The sequence below is a fragment of the Nelusetta ayraudi genome, unplaced genomic scaffold, assembly GCF_046127955.1.
Source record: "Nelusetta ayraudi isolate G7.1 ecotype Tasmania unplaced genomic scaffold, CSIRO-AGI_Nayr_v1 ptg000016l, whole genome shotgun sequence".
Lineage (NCBI taxonomy): Eukaryota > Metazoa > Chordata > Actinopteri > Tetraodontiformes > Monacanthidae > Nelusetta > Nelusetta ayraudi.
Window position 1 is genome coordinate 1,859,777 of NW_027466066.1, and position 13,143 is coordinate 1,872,919.

At 46.1% G+C, this 13,143-nt stretch overlaps 1 protein-coding gene across 2 annotated transcripts in view; it reads left to right on the forward strand.

Moving 5' to 3' along the window:
- Nucleotides 1-12,621, forward strand: part of LOC142886690 (protein shisa-8) — a 106,638-nt gene extending 94,017 nt beyond the window's left edge. For both annotated transcript variants that reach the window (XM_076023765.1, XM_076023764.1), the window contains exons 4-5: nt 1,913-2,029; nt 11,164-12,621. In XM_076023765.1, the coding sequence (XP_075879880.1) occupies nt 1,913-2,029; nt 11,164-11,774 (728 nt within the window). In that variant the 3' untranslated portion in view covers nt 11,775-12,621. The remainder of the gene's footprint in view (nt 1-1,912; nt 2,030-11,163) is intronic.
- The last annotated feature ends 522 nt before the right edge of the window (nt 12,622-13,143 follow it).

Below are 13,143 nucleotides of genomic sequence, written 5' to 3' on the forward strand. Positions count from 1 at the left end.
TGTCAACTTCATTTATTTAAAAAAACTAAAAATAGAAGATGTTGATGGAAGCGGGGGAGCTTTACTCCAGTGTTTTGTCTGTCTGCCTCTCTGCTGGGAAAAGACCCCCCGGTCAAACTGGACAGTGGCCAAAGACCTTTCCATCAATTAGTTGATTTTTTATTTTCCCCACTCCTCCTCGCTGACTAACTCACTTCAACACTAAAACATTTGCATACCCGTGGCAGTGCACTCCAGTGCAGTGAACTCCAGTGCACTGCCAATCTCAACAAGGGGTGGCGCTCTCCCAGATCACACACACTGCACCACAGGACAGGGCCCAGCTTTTTTTTTTTGTTTTCCAAGGTCCCAGAGGCGACCCTACTGGTTAATAGCCGTGAAGAATTCCGTAATTTTACACAGGCAAGCGGCAGCCACCGGCGCTGCAGGGTTCGCTCACGGCTGATCGCAGCGTGTCGCCGCCGCCGCCGCCGCGTCTCAATTACACGGGGAAGTGAAGGCCTGTTTCTAATTCAATCAGCGCTTGTGCGTCGCATCCTCCGCTCCGCGGCCTCCTGCCGCTGTCCCGCTCGCCCCTCCCCTGCCCCTCTCGCCCCCCCCCCCCCTCGCCTCCCTCTCTCGCTTCACTGCCTCCGCTGCGCCTCAGTCGTCACGGGGTGGTGGCTGGTGGGCACGGGTGTTATGTTTGTTGTGTTTAAATGCATGTCTGAGTGTGCATGAGAGGGAGAGCTAGTGTGTGTGTGTGTGTGTGTGTGTGTGTGTGTGTGTGTGTGTGTGTGTGTGTGTGTGTGTGTGTGTGTGCGTGCCTGCTACCCCCTTGGGAAACAGTTTTAAGTTTTTAGCCTTTTGGAGTGAGGTAATCCTCGGCTGACCTTATTTCTTTTTTTTCTACCAGAGGCCCAGAGGAGCTTCCCATTTTAAAGATGCAATGTGCCTTTGAAAAAAAAAAAAAAGCAAAAAAACTTTTTTTATATTTGCCATTCTATACTTTTATCAGAAGAACAACTTCCTCCCATTTCTATTAATATCACGATCGAAATTCACAAAGTCCATAATAAACCATTTATTTTATCTTTTCTGTGTCAAACTTTTGCAGTTTGTTCGGTTTTGCTTTTTTTTTGTTTTTTGTTTTTTTGTTTTTTTAAAAAGAAAAGGGCTTTATGCCCCATCACGTTATTTTCATGAAATTTTCAATACATGTGAAAACAAGGGAGCAACCTGATCCATGGGGAAACTGCTAGAATTACAACTAATTGACATATAATCCATCCTGACCCCTCAGCGTGCAAACATTAGCTCCAACAATCAGCGCAAACATCTTCTAGTATTGACATTCCGCTGGGGGAAAAAAAATCCTTACAAGATGTCAAACACTCGACTTCAACATGAAGTTGGATTCCATTGCGAGCTATAATCATGATAATAAAACCAATTCTGATCACCATAAAAAACTACATATCTAGCCCTTTGTTTGCAGGAACATTTAGTTTTGTGGTCCCATTGATAGACACCAACAAAGGTCTCTGGTCGTCCCTAAAATGGGACCTTTCATTTTTTGAATGCAGATGTTAAAGAGGGAAAAAAGGTTATCGATGAAGTAATTCATTGGATTAACAATGAATTACTTCCAAGGCCACTATTCCTCCTCCTTTGTTCAATCAATCAATCAATCAATCAATCAATCAATCAATCAATCAATCAATCAATCAATCAATCAAAGTTTATTTATGTAGCACCTTTCATCCACAAAATGCAACCCGAGGTGCTTGACAAAAATGAAAAGTAAAATACAGATAAAGACAAAAAAAACAAAATTCAACTGAAGTGCTGCTTGAAAGTTGAAACTTGTACAGGTGAACTGCGCTCCCCAAATATTTACCCTCTCCCTCCGTCTGCCTCCTCGCTCCCGCAGATCACAACCACCTGAACAACGCGGCGCTGTCTCCCCTGGGTCCGGCCATGGCCTTGTCTCACCCGCACAACAACCTGGGGATCGGCTTCAACAAGTACACCTCGCTCAAGGCCACGGGTGAGTGCCACTCCCGCCGCCGCCACCGCAAATGGCGACTGAACAGCTTTGAGAGCCGAGACGTGCGCGTTTTAACGCAACCTAATGGGTTGAGCCAGCACGCACGCAAGCACGCACGCACTCCAACTATAGACAGGGCAGAGAGGCCAACTACCTTCCACAAGATGAGAGCCCGAATCAGGCTGATGGAAAATAGTAAATGTCACCAGAGTGATGACCCGGCTGAGTGGGTAAGTGGCTGTTGAGGGAGCTCAAGCATCCATTAGGATAATGAATTCCTTACGAGTCGGGCTTCACTCCAGTCACGAGACGTATATGCGACTCTGTGACTCATTCCTTTTTTTTTTTTTTTTTCTGCCCACTAGATCACGTCATGCAAGGTAATTAAACTTTACCGTGATTTTGTTGAACTTTTCCTTTTGTCCAAATCGAAGGTTTAGTGTACAAAATAATTCAATGACACAAAAAACATACCAATGATGCAGTGTGGGGTGTTCTATGCATAAACCAAAAAACAAAGACAGGTGAGTTTTATTTCAAAAATTGGATGTTTGAAAACCTATTTTATAAGGCTTATGCTAATCATGTGTTCCATTCATTCTGTTTGTATTAAAGTGTTCTTATCTATATGTGTGTATATATATATATATATATATAAATATATATATATATATATATATATATATATATATATATATATATATATATATATATATACATATATATATATATATATAATGTTATATGTATATAAAATGTTGTCCATAAAGTTAGAGTAATGTCTTCAGACACGTTCCTCAACTGCTCAAAATCATCATTAGTCAATTTTAAACAATAATTATTAAAAGAATTGCAAATGTTTTCTTAAAAATGAGCACAATAATTCCACTATCTTGTAAACATGATGTGATGTATTTTCCACTCAGGTTTTGGCAATATTTGTGACTATATACTCGCTCGTGTTGTCCCTGCGTAGGTGTGTGAAAGGATAATATCTATCTTTTTTTTTTATCTGCATTATTACATTATGTGAACCTGAAATTCTTATTTGTTCACTTCAACTTTTTGAGCCACAGTGCAGTTTACAAACCGGTGACATTTTGAAGGCACGGCATGATACAAAATTCACTTCTGTACCATTATTTTCACAACAATATTGTGCCCTGTGACCTTTTTCCAATTTCCGAGAAATGAAAAATGTCCATCATCGACGTCTTGCGACGTGACGACGAGCACTGCCATCTCCGCCGGGGCCTCGTCCTCCAGTCCAGTCCATAATCTAAACGTCATTGCCTCCTCATTCACTTTGACTTCCCCAAAATTGGAAAAAAGAAGAAAATAAAACCTGCTCAAAAGTTCCTCGCTGCTCAACATACTCTGGTTGCATATGCTTCCCTCGCTGCTCTACTTGGAGTGTGTGAGTGAGTGTGTGTGTGTGTGTGTACTGTCATTTCCTGATTCGATTCGCTCAAATGCCTCCTCGCAGACTTCGCCGCTTTATAAATATTCCCGATGCAGCCGCACCGCCTCGCACGTGACACCTCTGCCGCGCATCGCAGTCGCATGGGCTCGGCGAGAGAAGCGGACTTGTCATCTGGCTGCGGACACGTCTGCCGTGCGTCTCCGTGCTTTTTCATCCTGGGCCGCCGCCACCGACGCTCTGATGGTCGCCGTCTCTAAACCGTATCATGAAATAATAATACGCATACACGTGTCGGCCTGTCGCTGCCCATCGCCGTCACGCTGCCCTCGCCTGTCTGTCTGTGAGTGGGGGGGGGGGGGGGGGGGTGCGTGTGTGCGTGTGTGTGTGTGTGTGTGTGAGTGAAGTGTGTGTGTGTGTGTGTGTTGGAGAGACAGACAGATGCCCAGGGACGAGCTGCAGGCTGGAGCCGGTCGATCCAGGCCTCCGGGCCGCTCTCCTCCTCCCGCTAGCGCCTTAAGGACGGCTTGGTTTTTTTTTTTTTTTCTTACTTCTCGGCCTCTCGTTAACTCAGCGTGGCAGATCAGCAATTACTCCTTCGCTGGGCGACGTCATCGCTGCAGCACTTCAGTTACCCGGAACAGAGAGGAGATGTGACAGCGTAGCCAGCTGCAACCGATCCGAGTACGACCTAATGAAATGCTTGCATGGAAATATGCTTTGTGTTCTGTAAATGTGTGACTACGTCACAGAAACAGATTGAATCTTTTATTTTTTTAAAGAGCAAAACTCTATTTTTGTACTTTTGTGTGTGTGTGACTCCTGTGTCAAGGAGTCATCCTTATCATCGTCATATTCTCATTACGATATGTCACAAATGCATCCGAGTGTCTTATAATAATTAGGGCAGTCAAAGTTAAGGCGTTAATAACGTGTTAAATCAAAGTCCTTTTAACGGCACAATTTTTTTTTAACGCGCGATTAGCGCCAGGTTCACAGCAGAGGCAGAGGCCTGTTCACACATCTCCCTGTACTTCTGCCGTGTCGTGCGTGCGCTAGGCTGGATTCAGGCCAGGATCGAAGGAATTATTATTGTCCTCTCCAATTTTTACGAGAGTATAAGAAACACAATAAATATCTTGTTAAGTTACATATGGAGCAGGGTAAAAAAAAAAAAAGTTGCACTTAATTTGCGATTAATCGCGAGTTAACTCAGGACATTAGTGTGATTAATCGCGATTAGAAATTTGAATTGACTGGCAGCCCTAGTAATAAGGGTGTTCCTCAGTGAGTCAGAGTTAAAGAATAAATAAAATAAATTAAAAAAAAACGGCAACAACTTCTTCCTCTCTTCATGTGGAGGCTCTGGAAGATGAACTGTCCCTTGTTACTGAATGTTTGGCTGGCTTTGCTTCCGACCGGATGCACAGTACTGAGAGGAATTGGTATAATTGGAGTGTTTGTTTTCCTGCTTCTATCGTTTTGACTTTCGGAATGACTCTCTCGCAAGAATATCTTCTTGATCATTCGTAGGAGGGGAGGGAAAAAAAAACATTGGGTTCCACGGTGTTCTTAATACTGTAACTCTGTCTCTTTGATGAGACAGAGGCAGAATAAAGAAAACAAAAAGAAAAATGCACTTCCTCGCTTCTCGTTTGGCGTCGACTCGCAAAAAAAGAAATCAAATGAACAAATACAATTGTGCGGCAGCTAATCGGGCAAATGTTCCCTGGATACACAATTAAGTGTTTGTGTTGCACTTCACGCTGAGTTTTGCCTGCTGTCACCTGTCATGGATTCAAAAAGCAGAAATGCAGTCCAGTCTTTTATTCCTGCACGCTTGTCAGCTTTCCTTGCTGGCCGACAAACAACTAACTGGGCACCGAAGATTCTTGCTGTGCAGACAAAGTCATGGCTAGGGCACAGCGGGCCGGGACGAGGCGGCTGACGCTTTGCCATGTGAGGCCAAGTTGTTCTGAAATATTTATCGGCAACACAAAATGCAGCTGCGAAACAGCACATTTGTAAGTGAAAATACTCTACATCTGTCTGTATCTCAGCCAACCGCGACGCAGATAGTAAAACTGAGGACATTGAGCAGGGAAAAATGATGATGGAAGTACAGGAACAGGGCAGAACAGGTCCAAGAGACGGAGTACTTTAGGATTAGGAGCAGAAATTGAGCGATAAGTCAGGAGGAGTTTCTAAAATGTGACACTTTCGAAGTGCTGATGCTTGCGTAACATTGAGAGCGGATTATAAACGTGCTCGTTACCGCACGTACGAAACAAAAACACGGCTACGGCTCAGTGGCCGACGAGATACGAGAGGCGCCGTTCCCGTTTAAATTGTAATAAGCTCCTCCTCTCTTTTTGTTTTTTAGCCGTATCCCCTGTCAAATTTAGATGCGGAATATCGACGGCACTTAAAAGTTACGACCGCGCCATTAATGCTTTAGCACCCGGGACGAGCTTTGAATGCGCTCCAAGCCGAAAAGGCTGCGAGGCAGGCTGGAGTCGCGCTCGGCAGGCATTTTAAAAACCACAGCTGTGTTGAGTGACGCACACATAACAGGCGATAAAGTAAAGTACATCAAGTCATGAGAATGAGTTTACTCCAAGTTTAATGTCGAATCGCCGCCTCTCCTCGTCGTTCTCGTCGCGACCGTTTCGCTCTGAATCTGAGTTGCGCTCATCATCCTTGCGAATATTGATATATTCATTTTGACCTGTGCTGCTTTTTCCTGTGTGTTAATGGTCCCAATAAACATCCTGAGTGACCTCATCCGACTGGCCAATGAGTGAGATTTTAAGACGGGGGCGGGCAAACTTTTTTGACTGGTGGGCCACAATGGGTTCTAGAATGTGACAGAGGGGTCGGAGCAGTGTTTTGGTGACCCACCTCATAGGAGGAAAAACATAATGGTATTAAAGAAAATATGTGGTTTAATATTCATTGAAAATGAACAAAAGCATTACAACAATATTTCTGCCTTTGACGCCCCCACGGTATTTAGCTCCTTATTGAAATGACTCTTGAAACAATGAAAAATTGGATGAAATACAGCTACTTTATTACTTACTATTTATAGTAAGAGCCGGATTAAAACCCTTAACGGGCCGCGTATGGACCGGGCCGTGGTTGAAGACAGAAAGCAAGTATCGAGCAACAAAGGGAACTCGCTTCTAATTACCGCCCGTCTCACAATCATCATTCAGCATCAGCAAGTGACCAGCGAGACTTTTCACATTTTCCGGGAGTGCGGCAGCCAAGCGGAAGCTCCAACTCTGCCCCGCGGCCTCCTCACTCCAGGCTGTAGAGGGGAGGGCAAAAGTCGACGGGCGGCGGCGAAGAGCGTTGGATGAATTAAACAGGAACGGGCTGAGGAGAGGGATGAAAAAAAACATCCTCGTTCTGCTCGTTCGCGGACCGAACGAGCAGATGGAGACTCACAACAAGACGCACAACGGAGTCACAGAGGAGCCTGCTGTCAGGTGATCCGGCTGGCACAGTGTGTGGAAACACTCTAATGGACGGCAGCAACAGCAGTTGTTGTGGGGAGGAAGTGTGTGTGTGTTTGTGTGTGCGTGTGTGTGTTTAATTCATTGCTGCGTCCCAGATTTTTCTCCCGCCCGGCCCGCAGATGTGAACCCCCCCCCCCCTCTCTCTCTCTCTCTCTCTCCATCTCTCTCTCCAAGAAACTGGTAGCTTAGCAAACGGGGAGGATTCCTTTTGAAGGCCGGGAATCCTGGCCGTGCCCACCGCGCAACCCGCAACCTGTAACGAGCGTCTCCGGGGTTTTCGGCGCCGAGCGATTGCAAAAGAAGCGCCCTAATCAGCCGCCTTAATCCCCATTCACAGCGAGAAGAATGCATGGAAATGCGCTCTTTGATGCAGGGTGCCCGACACACATGCAGTGGCACACACATGTTGGAATCCATTGGTGGAGAGGGGGAAAGAAAGCGGCATTCCGAGGAGTGCAAACGCGATAATCCTAAACACATTTGTGCCTGATCCTCGACATTTAAACGCAAACAAAGACGTTTTTTCCTTCTTTTTTTTTTATTCTCTGCTTTCAGCTGCGACACAACACCTGTTTGGCAAATAAGTTCTGTAGAATCTTAGAGGATTGTCAAAAAAAAAATGAAAATATTGCAGCTGCAGTTCAATGTTCTGTTGAATTGGCTGTTGGAAAAAGAAATGCTCTGGTAAAAGTGAAAGAGCAGATTCAACTCCTTCGGTAAGTTTCTGAAATGTAAGTAAGTAAAAAGTAAAAATGTGAGATTTTTTTTCTATTAACGACACATACAGTACGTTTTGACCAGTGAGCCATTATTGGATATTTACACGTTTTACCCCCCTTTTTTTCCAATGGCCGATGTCATTTTCCACATGCCCTCTAAAATATTATCCACTTTGAAATTGAACTACACAACAGCATAGCTCAAATGGCACCACTACAATAAATAGAGCTGTCAGTCGAATTTTTAATCGTCATTAATTGCATTAGTGTCCTGAGTTAACTCACGATTAATCGCAAATTTAGGGCAAAATTTTTACCCTGCTCTATATGTAACTTAACAAGGTGTTTGCTGTGTTTCTATACAACAAATATAAAACCAAAATACTCAAACCTTGAGGTATTCCCAAGCCAATGCTCCTAACCATTAGGGTTGACAAATAAAACTATTCCTTTTTGCTTGCGTGCGAGACGCGTTAATAATGCGTTAACTTCAACAGCCCTAATAATAGATAATAAGTCAATTACTTTCGACAGAATTTTAAATTAACATGTAAGGAATAGAAAGTACAGACATTTGTGTAATCATGTCAGCAGTAAAAGAAAAAAGAAATTCTCGAGTAAAGTACAGATGTGTATAGTAAGAAAGTATTGTATTTCCTTACTTCTAACTTCTGTAAATGTCAGTACTAGTCCAGCACTTCATTTGCACAAAAACAAAGAAAAGAATGATCACTATCTGCCGCCAGCGTCCATACAGCCCTGCGTATGCAGCCCCACTGCACATCCACACTCATCGACCCTCGTTACAGCGAATCACGGCAAAGTGGTCACGCATCCGTTGCCCTGACTCTTGACATAATCTCGTTCCGATCTCCCTGCTTGTAGTGCGGCAGTGATATGATCAGACGCCGAGGCGCAGAGGCAGATAGGGCTGGATGCGGGGGTGGGGGGAGAGAAAACACATCCAAACGCATACTGTCGTGCGAGCATGTAGTACAAGCTGATAGCAGCTGCCTCCCGTTGTGTTATGAGACGGGGGACAGATGTTAAGATGTTAAGAGATACCGAGGACGAGAGGCAGAAATAGAAAAAAAGGAATTCAGAGCCATAAACGATCCCAAGCATGACGGGATGGCTCTATTCGCCGTGCACTTCAAACAACAGAAGAAAAAAAAGTGCTTCACGCCGCATCAGGAGATGCTGTAAATGAGAAGGGACGACGGCGAGATATGCGCAGAACTTAGAGCAATGGCGTGAGGGAAACGGTGACCTTTTATAGATATTTTTGGTTGAATTGCCTGCTGCAGCCGAAAACCTTCATCTCCTCTGAAGCGAAGCAGGGTTCAGTCTGAGTGACGTTGCCATCGATCCAAAATGTATTTTGCTCCTAAATATTAATTGCTTCCTAAACTAACGGCAGTCTTTCAAAAGGAAAGGAAAATAATAATCATCAAAACCTGTGTTTTGGCGGTAAAAAAGATGTTCAGATTCAGGTCTGAGTGCATGACCACGTCAAAAATGTAGGTTTGACTTTCCCATTATTTACTTCTGGTTGATGTTAAAAACGTCTTGGGACATTAACAAATAACTTCCTCCCGCCTTAAAGTGGTTCTTCTCATCTGTCGGGTTCGCTGAAGTATGTTCATGTAAAACTTACAGTGACGCAGAAAGCGTCCTTGTGGAATGCCTCACAGATGCTAAGAGATGTGTGTTAGTCTGACCCTTTTCACGCGATATCATTGTGTACTGCTGGTTGACTAAACTACATGGTTCTCCTCAGGTCTAATGCCTCCATCATGTTTCACTGACACTATGAACAAAGTTAGGACAAAATCAGTGTCTTTGAAGCCCCACGGTATTTAGCTCTTTATTGAAATGACTCTTAAAACATTGCAAAAATTGATTAAATATCGCTATTTTATGACTTACTTTCTATTAATATAATTTTTTCTCAAGTTTCAGACCGCAGTTTGCCCATGCCTGGATGAGGCCATAGTGCCGTCTGAGCCAGGAGGCAACAAAATAGTTGTTGTGCATCTGAGCACTTGTTTGCATATTAATCAACCTGTTTCCTTTTGTTTGTTTTAAATCGGATCTCAAATCACATATTAGTGACTGAGGAGAGGAGACGACAATCTCATTCAGTCTCTTATTTCTCTCCAGGAAAAAAAAAAAAAGGGTACTCATAAAAATAAGGAAGAGGAGGCGGCGGAGGGGCGGCTAAGCAAACAAGGTTGTTTACGTCTTGAGGGCAGAGTGTTTGTGAAGGCAGCGATGTCGTGGCAGCGGCCGAGCGGCACCGTCGAGTTCCCACTCAGCCGGCCTGCGCTAATCTGACGTGACGCCTTGAACCCGCTCTATTTTTATCCCCTACAAATCCCACATTTTAGCCCTGAACCTCACTCACTCACTCACACTGCCGCTGCTGCTGCCGCTGCCGCTACCGCTGCCACTGTTGCCAATTCCTCTGTAAAAAAAGGGTGTTGTTGTTTTTCCGCTCGCCCCTTCCGCCCCCTCCGCTTGTTTCTCTCTGGTACTGTTGATATTTTTAACTCCCTGGTCAGTGTGTCAGCGGTTCAAAAGCTTGAATGTGGAAATACAACAGCGCGTGCACCAGACGGCCCGCAGCCTTTATTAGTTTTGGCCTTATTGGGCTTGTTTGCCACAAAGATGTGTGTATTTAACTGTGAAACAGTTAGATAGTTAATGTTTCTCATTTGACATAACTTCCAGAATGTCAAAAGAGAATATAAGAAGATACTTTTTCATGGGTCATTTTTTAAAAATGTGTTAAGTTTTCAAATAAATATGTGTGTAAAAATGAAACTAATTTTATTTATTCATTCATTTGATTTATTCCTTTCTTGTAAGTGGACAACAGAATTTATACACACACACTTTCAAATCAAATCCACACCTCCATGATTGGAAAAAAAACATTTCTTTTTTTTTTTCTGAACCAACTTCAACTGTTTTAGAAAAACAAATGGTCTGCCATTGACGACGGTTGATTTCCAGTCGCCCACGCCAACCACAGCTTGATTGTAACTACAACAAAACAAACAAAACTGACAAAGTAAGAAACAAACAAAACAAACACTAGTAATGAGGAACTCCTCAATAGTCAAACAGCACATGACACAGTGTGAAAACAACTTCAACTGCCTTCCGATGTGTTTGAACCTTTTGTTATAAAGTGGGTAAAGCGCTCTGTAAGAAAAATGTATCATAATTTTTATTGTTATAGTTATTTTTACTGCATGAAGCCAAGAAACAAAACAACTTAAACCTCCTCATGAAACCAACAGCAAGAAAACTACCTGTTTTGTGTTTATTATCATCTTATTGTGTGTAATTTCCCCCCCGGCATGCTTCACTCGTCCTGCATGCAAAAAGACATCCTCCCGCCACCCCACTCCACTCACCCGACTAATGGCCATCTCTGTGGTGTCTCCTTGCCACCTCGTCCAGACACGGCCACCAGGGACTACTACAAGAGCTACCCCATGGTGGACTACACGCACCGCCAGTCGCCGCCCAACTTCCAGCCCATCAACTTCCACCCCAAGGACAAGCCCTTCCTGCCGCCGCCCGACGTCCACGCGCCGCTGGCCATCACCATCAACGCCTCGCAGATCCCCAAGCCCAAGATCTCCAAGACCAACACGCACCCGCTCACGTCCAGCTCGGCGTTCAAAGTCTGGGATCCCAGCAAGAGCCACATGCAGCACTCGGCCGTGGCCTCCCACATGGGCCTGCAGGTGGTGCAGCAGCAGCAGCAGCAGCTCCTGCAGCAGCAGCACCATCCCATCATCCAGCAGCAGCAGCAGCAGCTGCAGCACCAACAGCAGCAGCTGCAGCACCAACAGCAGCAGCAGCTGCAGCACCAACAGCAGCAGCAGCTGCAGCACCAGCAGCAGCAGCAGAACAGCCGGCGCCAGGCCTACTCCAACAAGAGGCAGTTCAGCATCGAGACGCTGCCCGAGCTCTTCTCGCAGCCGCTGGGCTACGGCCACTCGCCGCACATGCACCCCAAGCACAAGGGACTGCCCACCAACAGCAAGACGGAGGTCACCGTCTGAGCACAGGATCGGAAGGTGGGGAGGTGGAGGTGGTGGAGTCGGGGGAGGGGGTCAGGAGCTGGCGGCTGGAGGAGGAAAATACAAAACGAATGGCAGAGAAACCGAGTGGAGCCGCGAGACGCGAGATGCTCAGATATCTAAATATCGCAGTGCCGCTTTTCCTTTTCGGTGAGCGGAGGGAGAGAATATCGTGTATAATCTGGTTTTTATTTCATTTGTGATTTTTTTTTTTTTCAGGGGGAGGTGGGGTGTTTGTCTGCGTATCTCATCATTCTCATCATTGAGAAGAGGAACAGTAACGTGAGTGACTGTCTATTTCCCCTCCCCTCTTTTTGAAACCCGCCGGCGCTGTGAAGGTGGAGGACCGGCGGGGCGACTCGGCTGCGGGGCCTTTGAACTCAGCGTCGCTTCTAAATAATTGAGCGGCCTCGCAGCGTGTCTCCTGCTCCCCCCCTTCCTCAGCCCCTCCCCCTCCCGTCGGCCTTGCCGAACCTCTCCACCGCCGCCGCCGCCCCCCGCCAGGCCGCCAGCGCTCAGATCCCTGACACTCGTGTTATTTACCGCACAAACAATTGCAAGGGTTTATTTTTTTTCCCTTTTTTTTTCATTCCGGAGGTCCGTCGGAGGCGGCTGTAAGTGAGGGGGGGCTGGGTAGGGTGGCGAGGAGGGGGGGGGCGAGCTTCCCCGGAAGACGTTCGCTCCCCGTCAGCCGAGAAAATTCCATTGTGTTGTCAGCTCCCGTTGGCCTCCAGCCCCGCCGGAGAAGGAGATACCAGCCGGCCCAGTTCACACCGGAGGGGGCGGGGCTGAGGGGGAGTGTGTGTGTTGGAGAGGGGGGTCTTTCTTATTCATCTCGTTCCAGGGGGCAAAATGGGAACGGGGGCAGCGGATGCGGAACCACGTGCTTCCCACTCGCACCGTTCAGACACCAGGGGGCTGTTTTTTTTTGGGAGGGGGCGTGGGGGCACGAGGCAGCCAAACGAGTCGCTACCATTCTCTCGCAGGTGTTCCCGACCTTCCCTTCCGTCACGGCTCTGGACATGCGTGCCATCTGCCCTCCTGAGGTGCATCACGACGTCGGAAAGAGAGAGATGAAGAGTTTTCCCGACACAACGACTTTTGTCGTGCGAGTTAACAAGGGGGCCGTCTCTTTCCCAAACGCCGATAACGGACATCACCGAGCGTTTTTCGCTCCAAGAACCGAAGGCTCGGTTTCAGGAGAAGATTTTTTTCCCCGTCAAGCGCGACTGCATCTGAGCCCAGCTCGTTTGATTTGCGCGTCACCCAAGAGAGCGCCTGCCAATGTTTTTCTTTAATTTTAAATTTGCACCTCCAAATGAAGTGCTTCACCGTCCGCAAATGAAGCTGA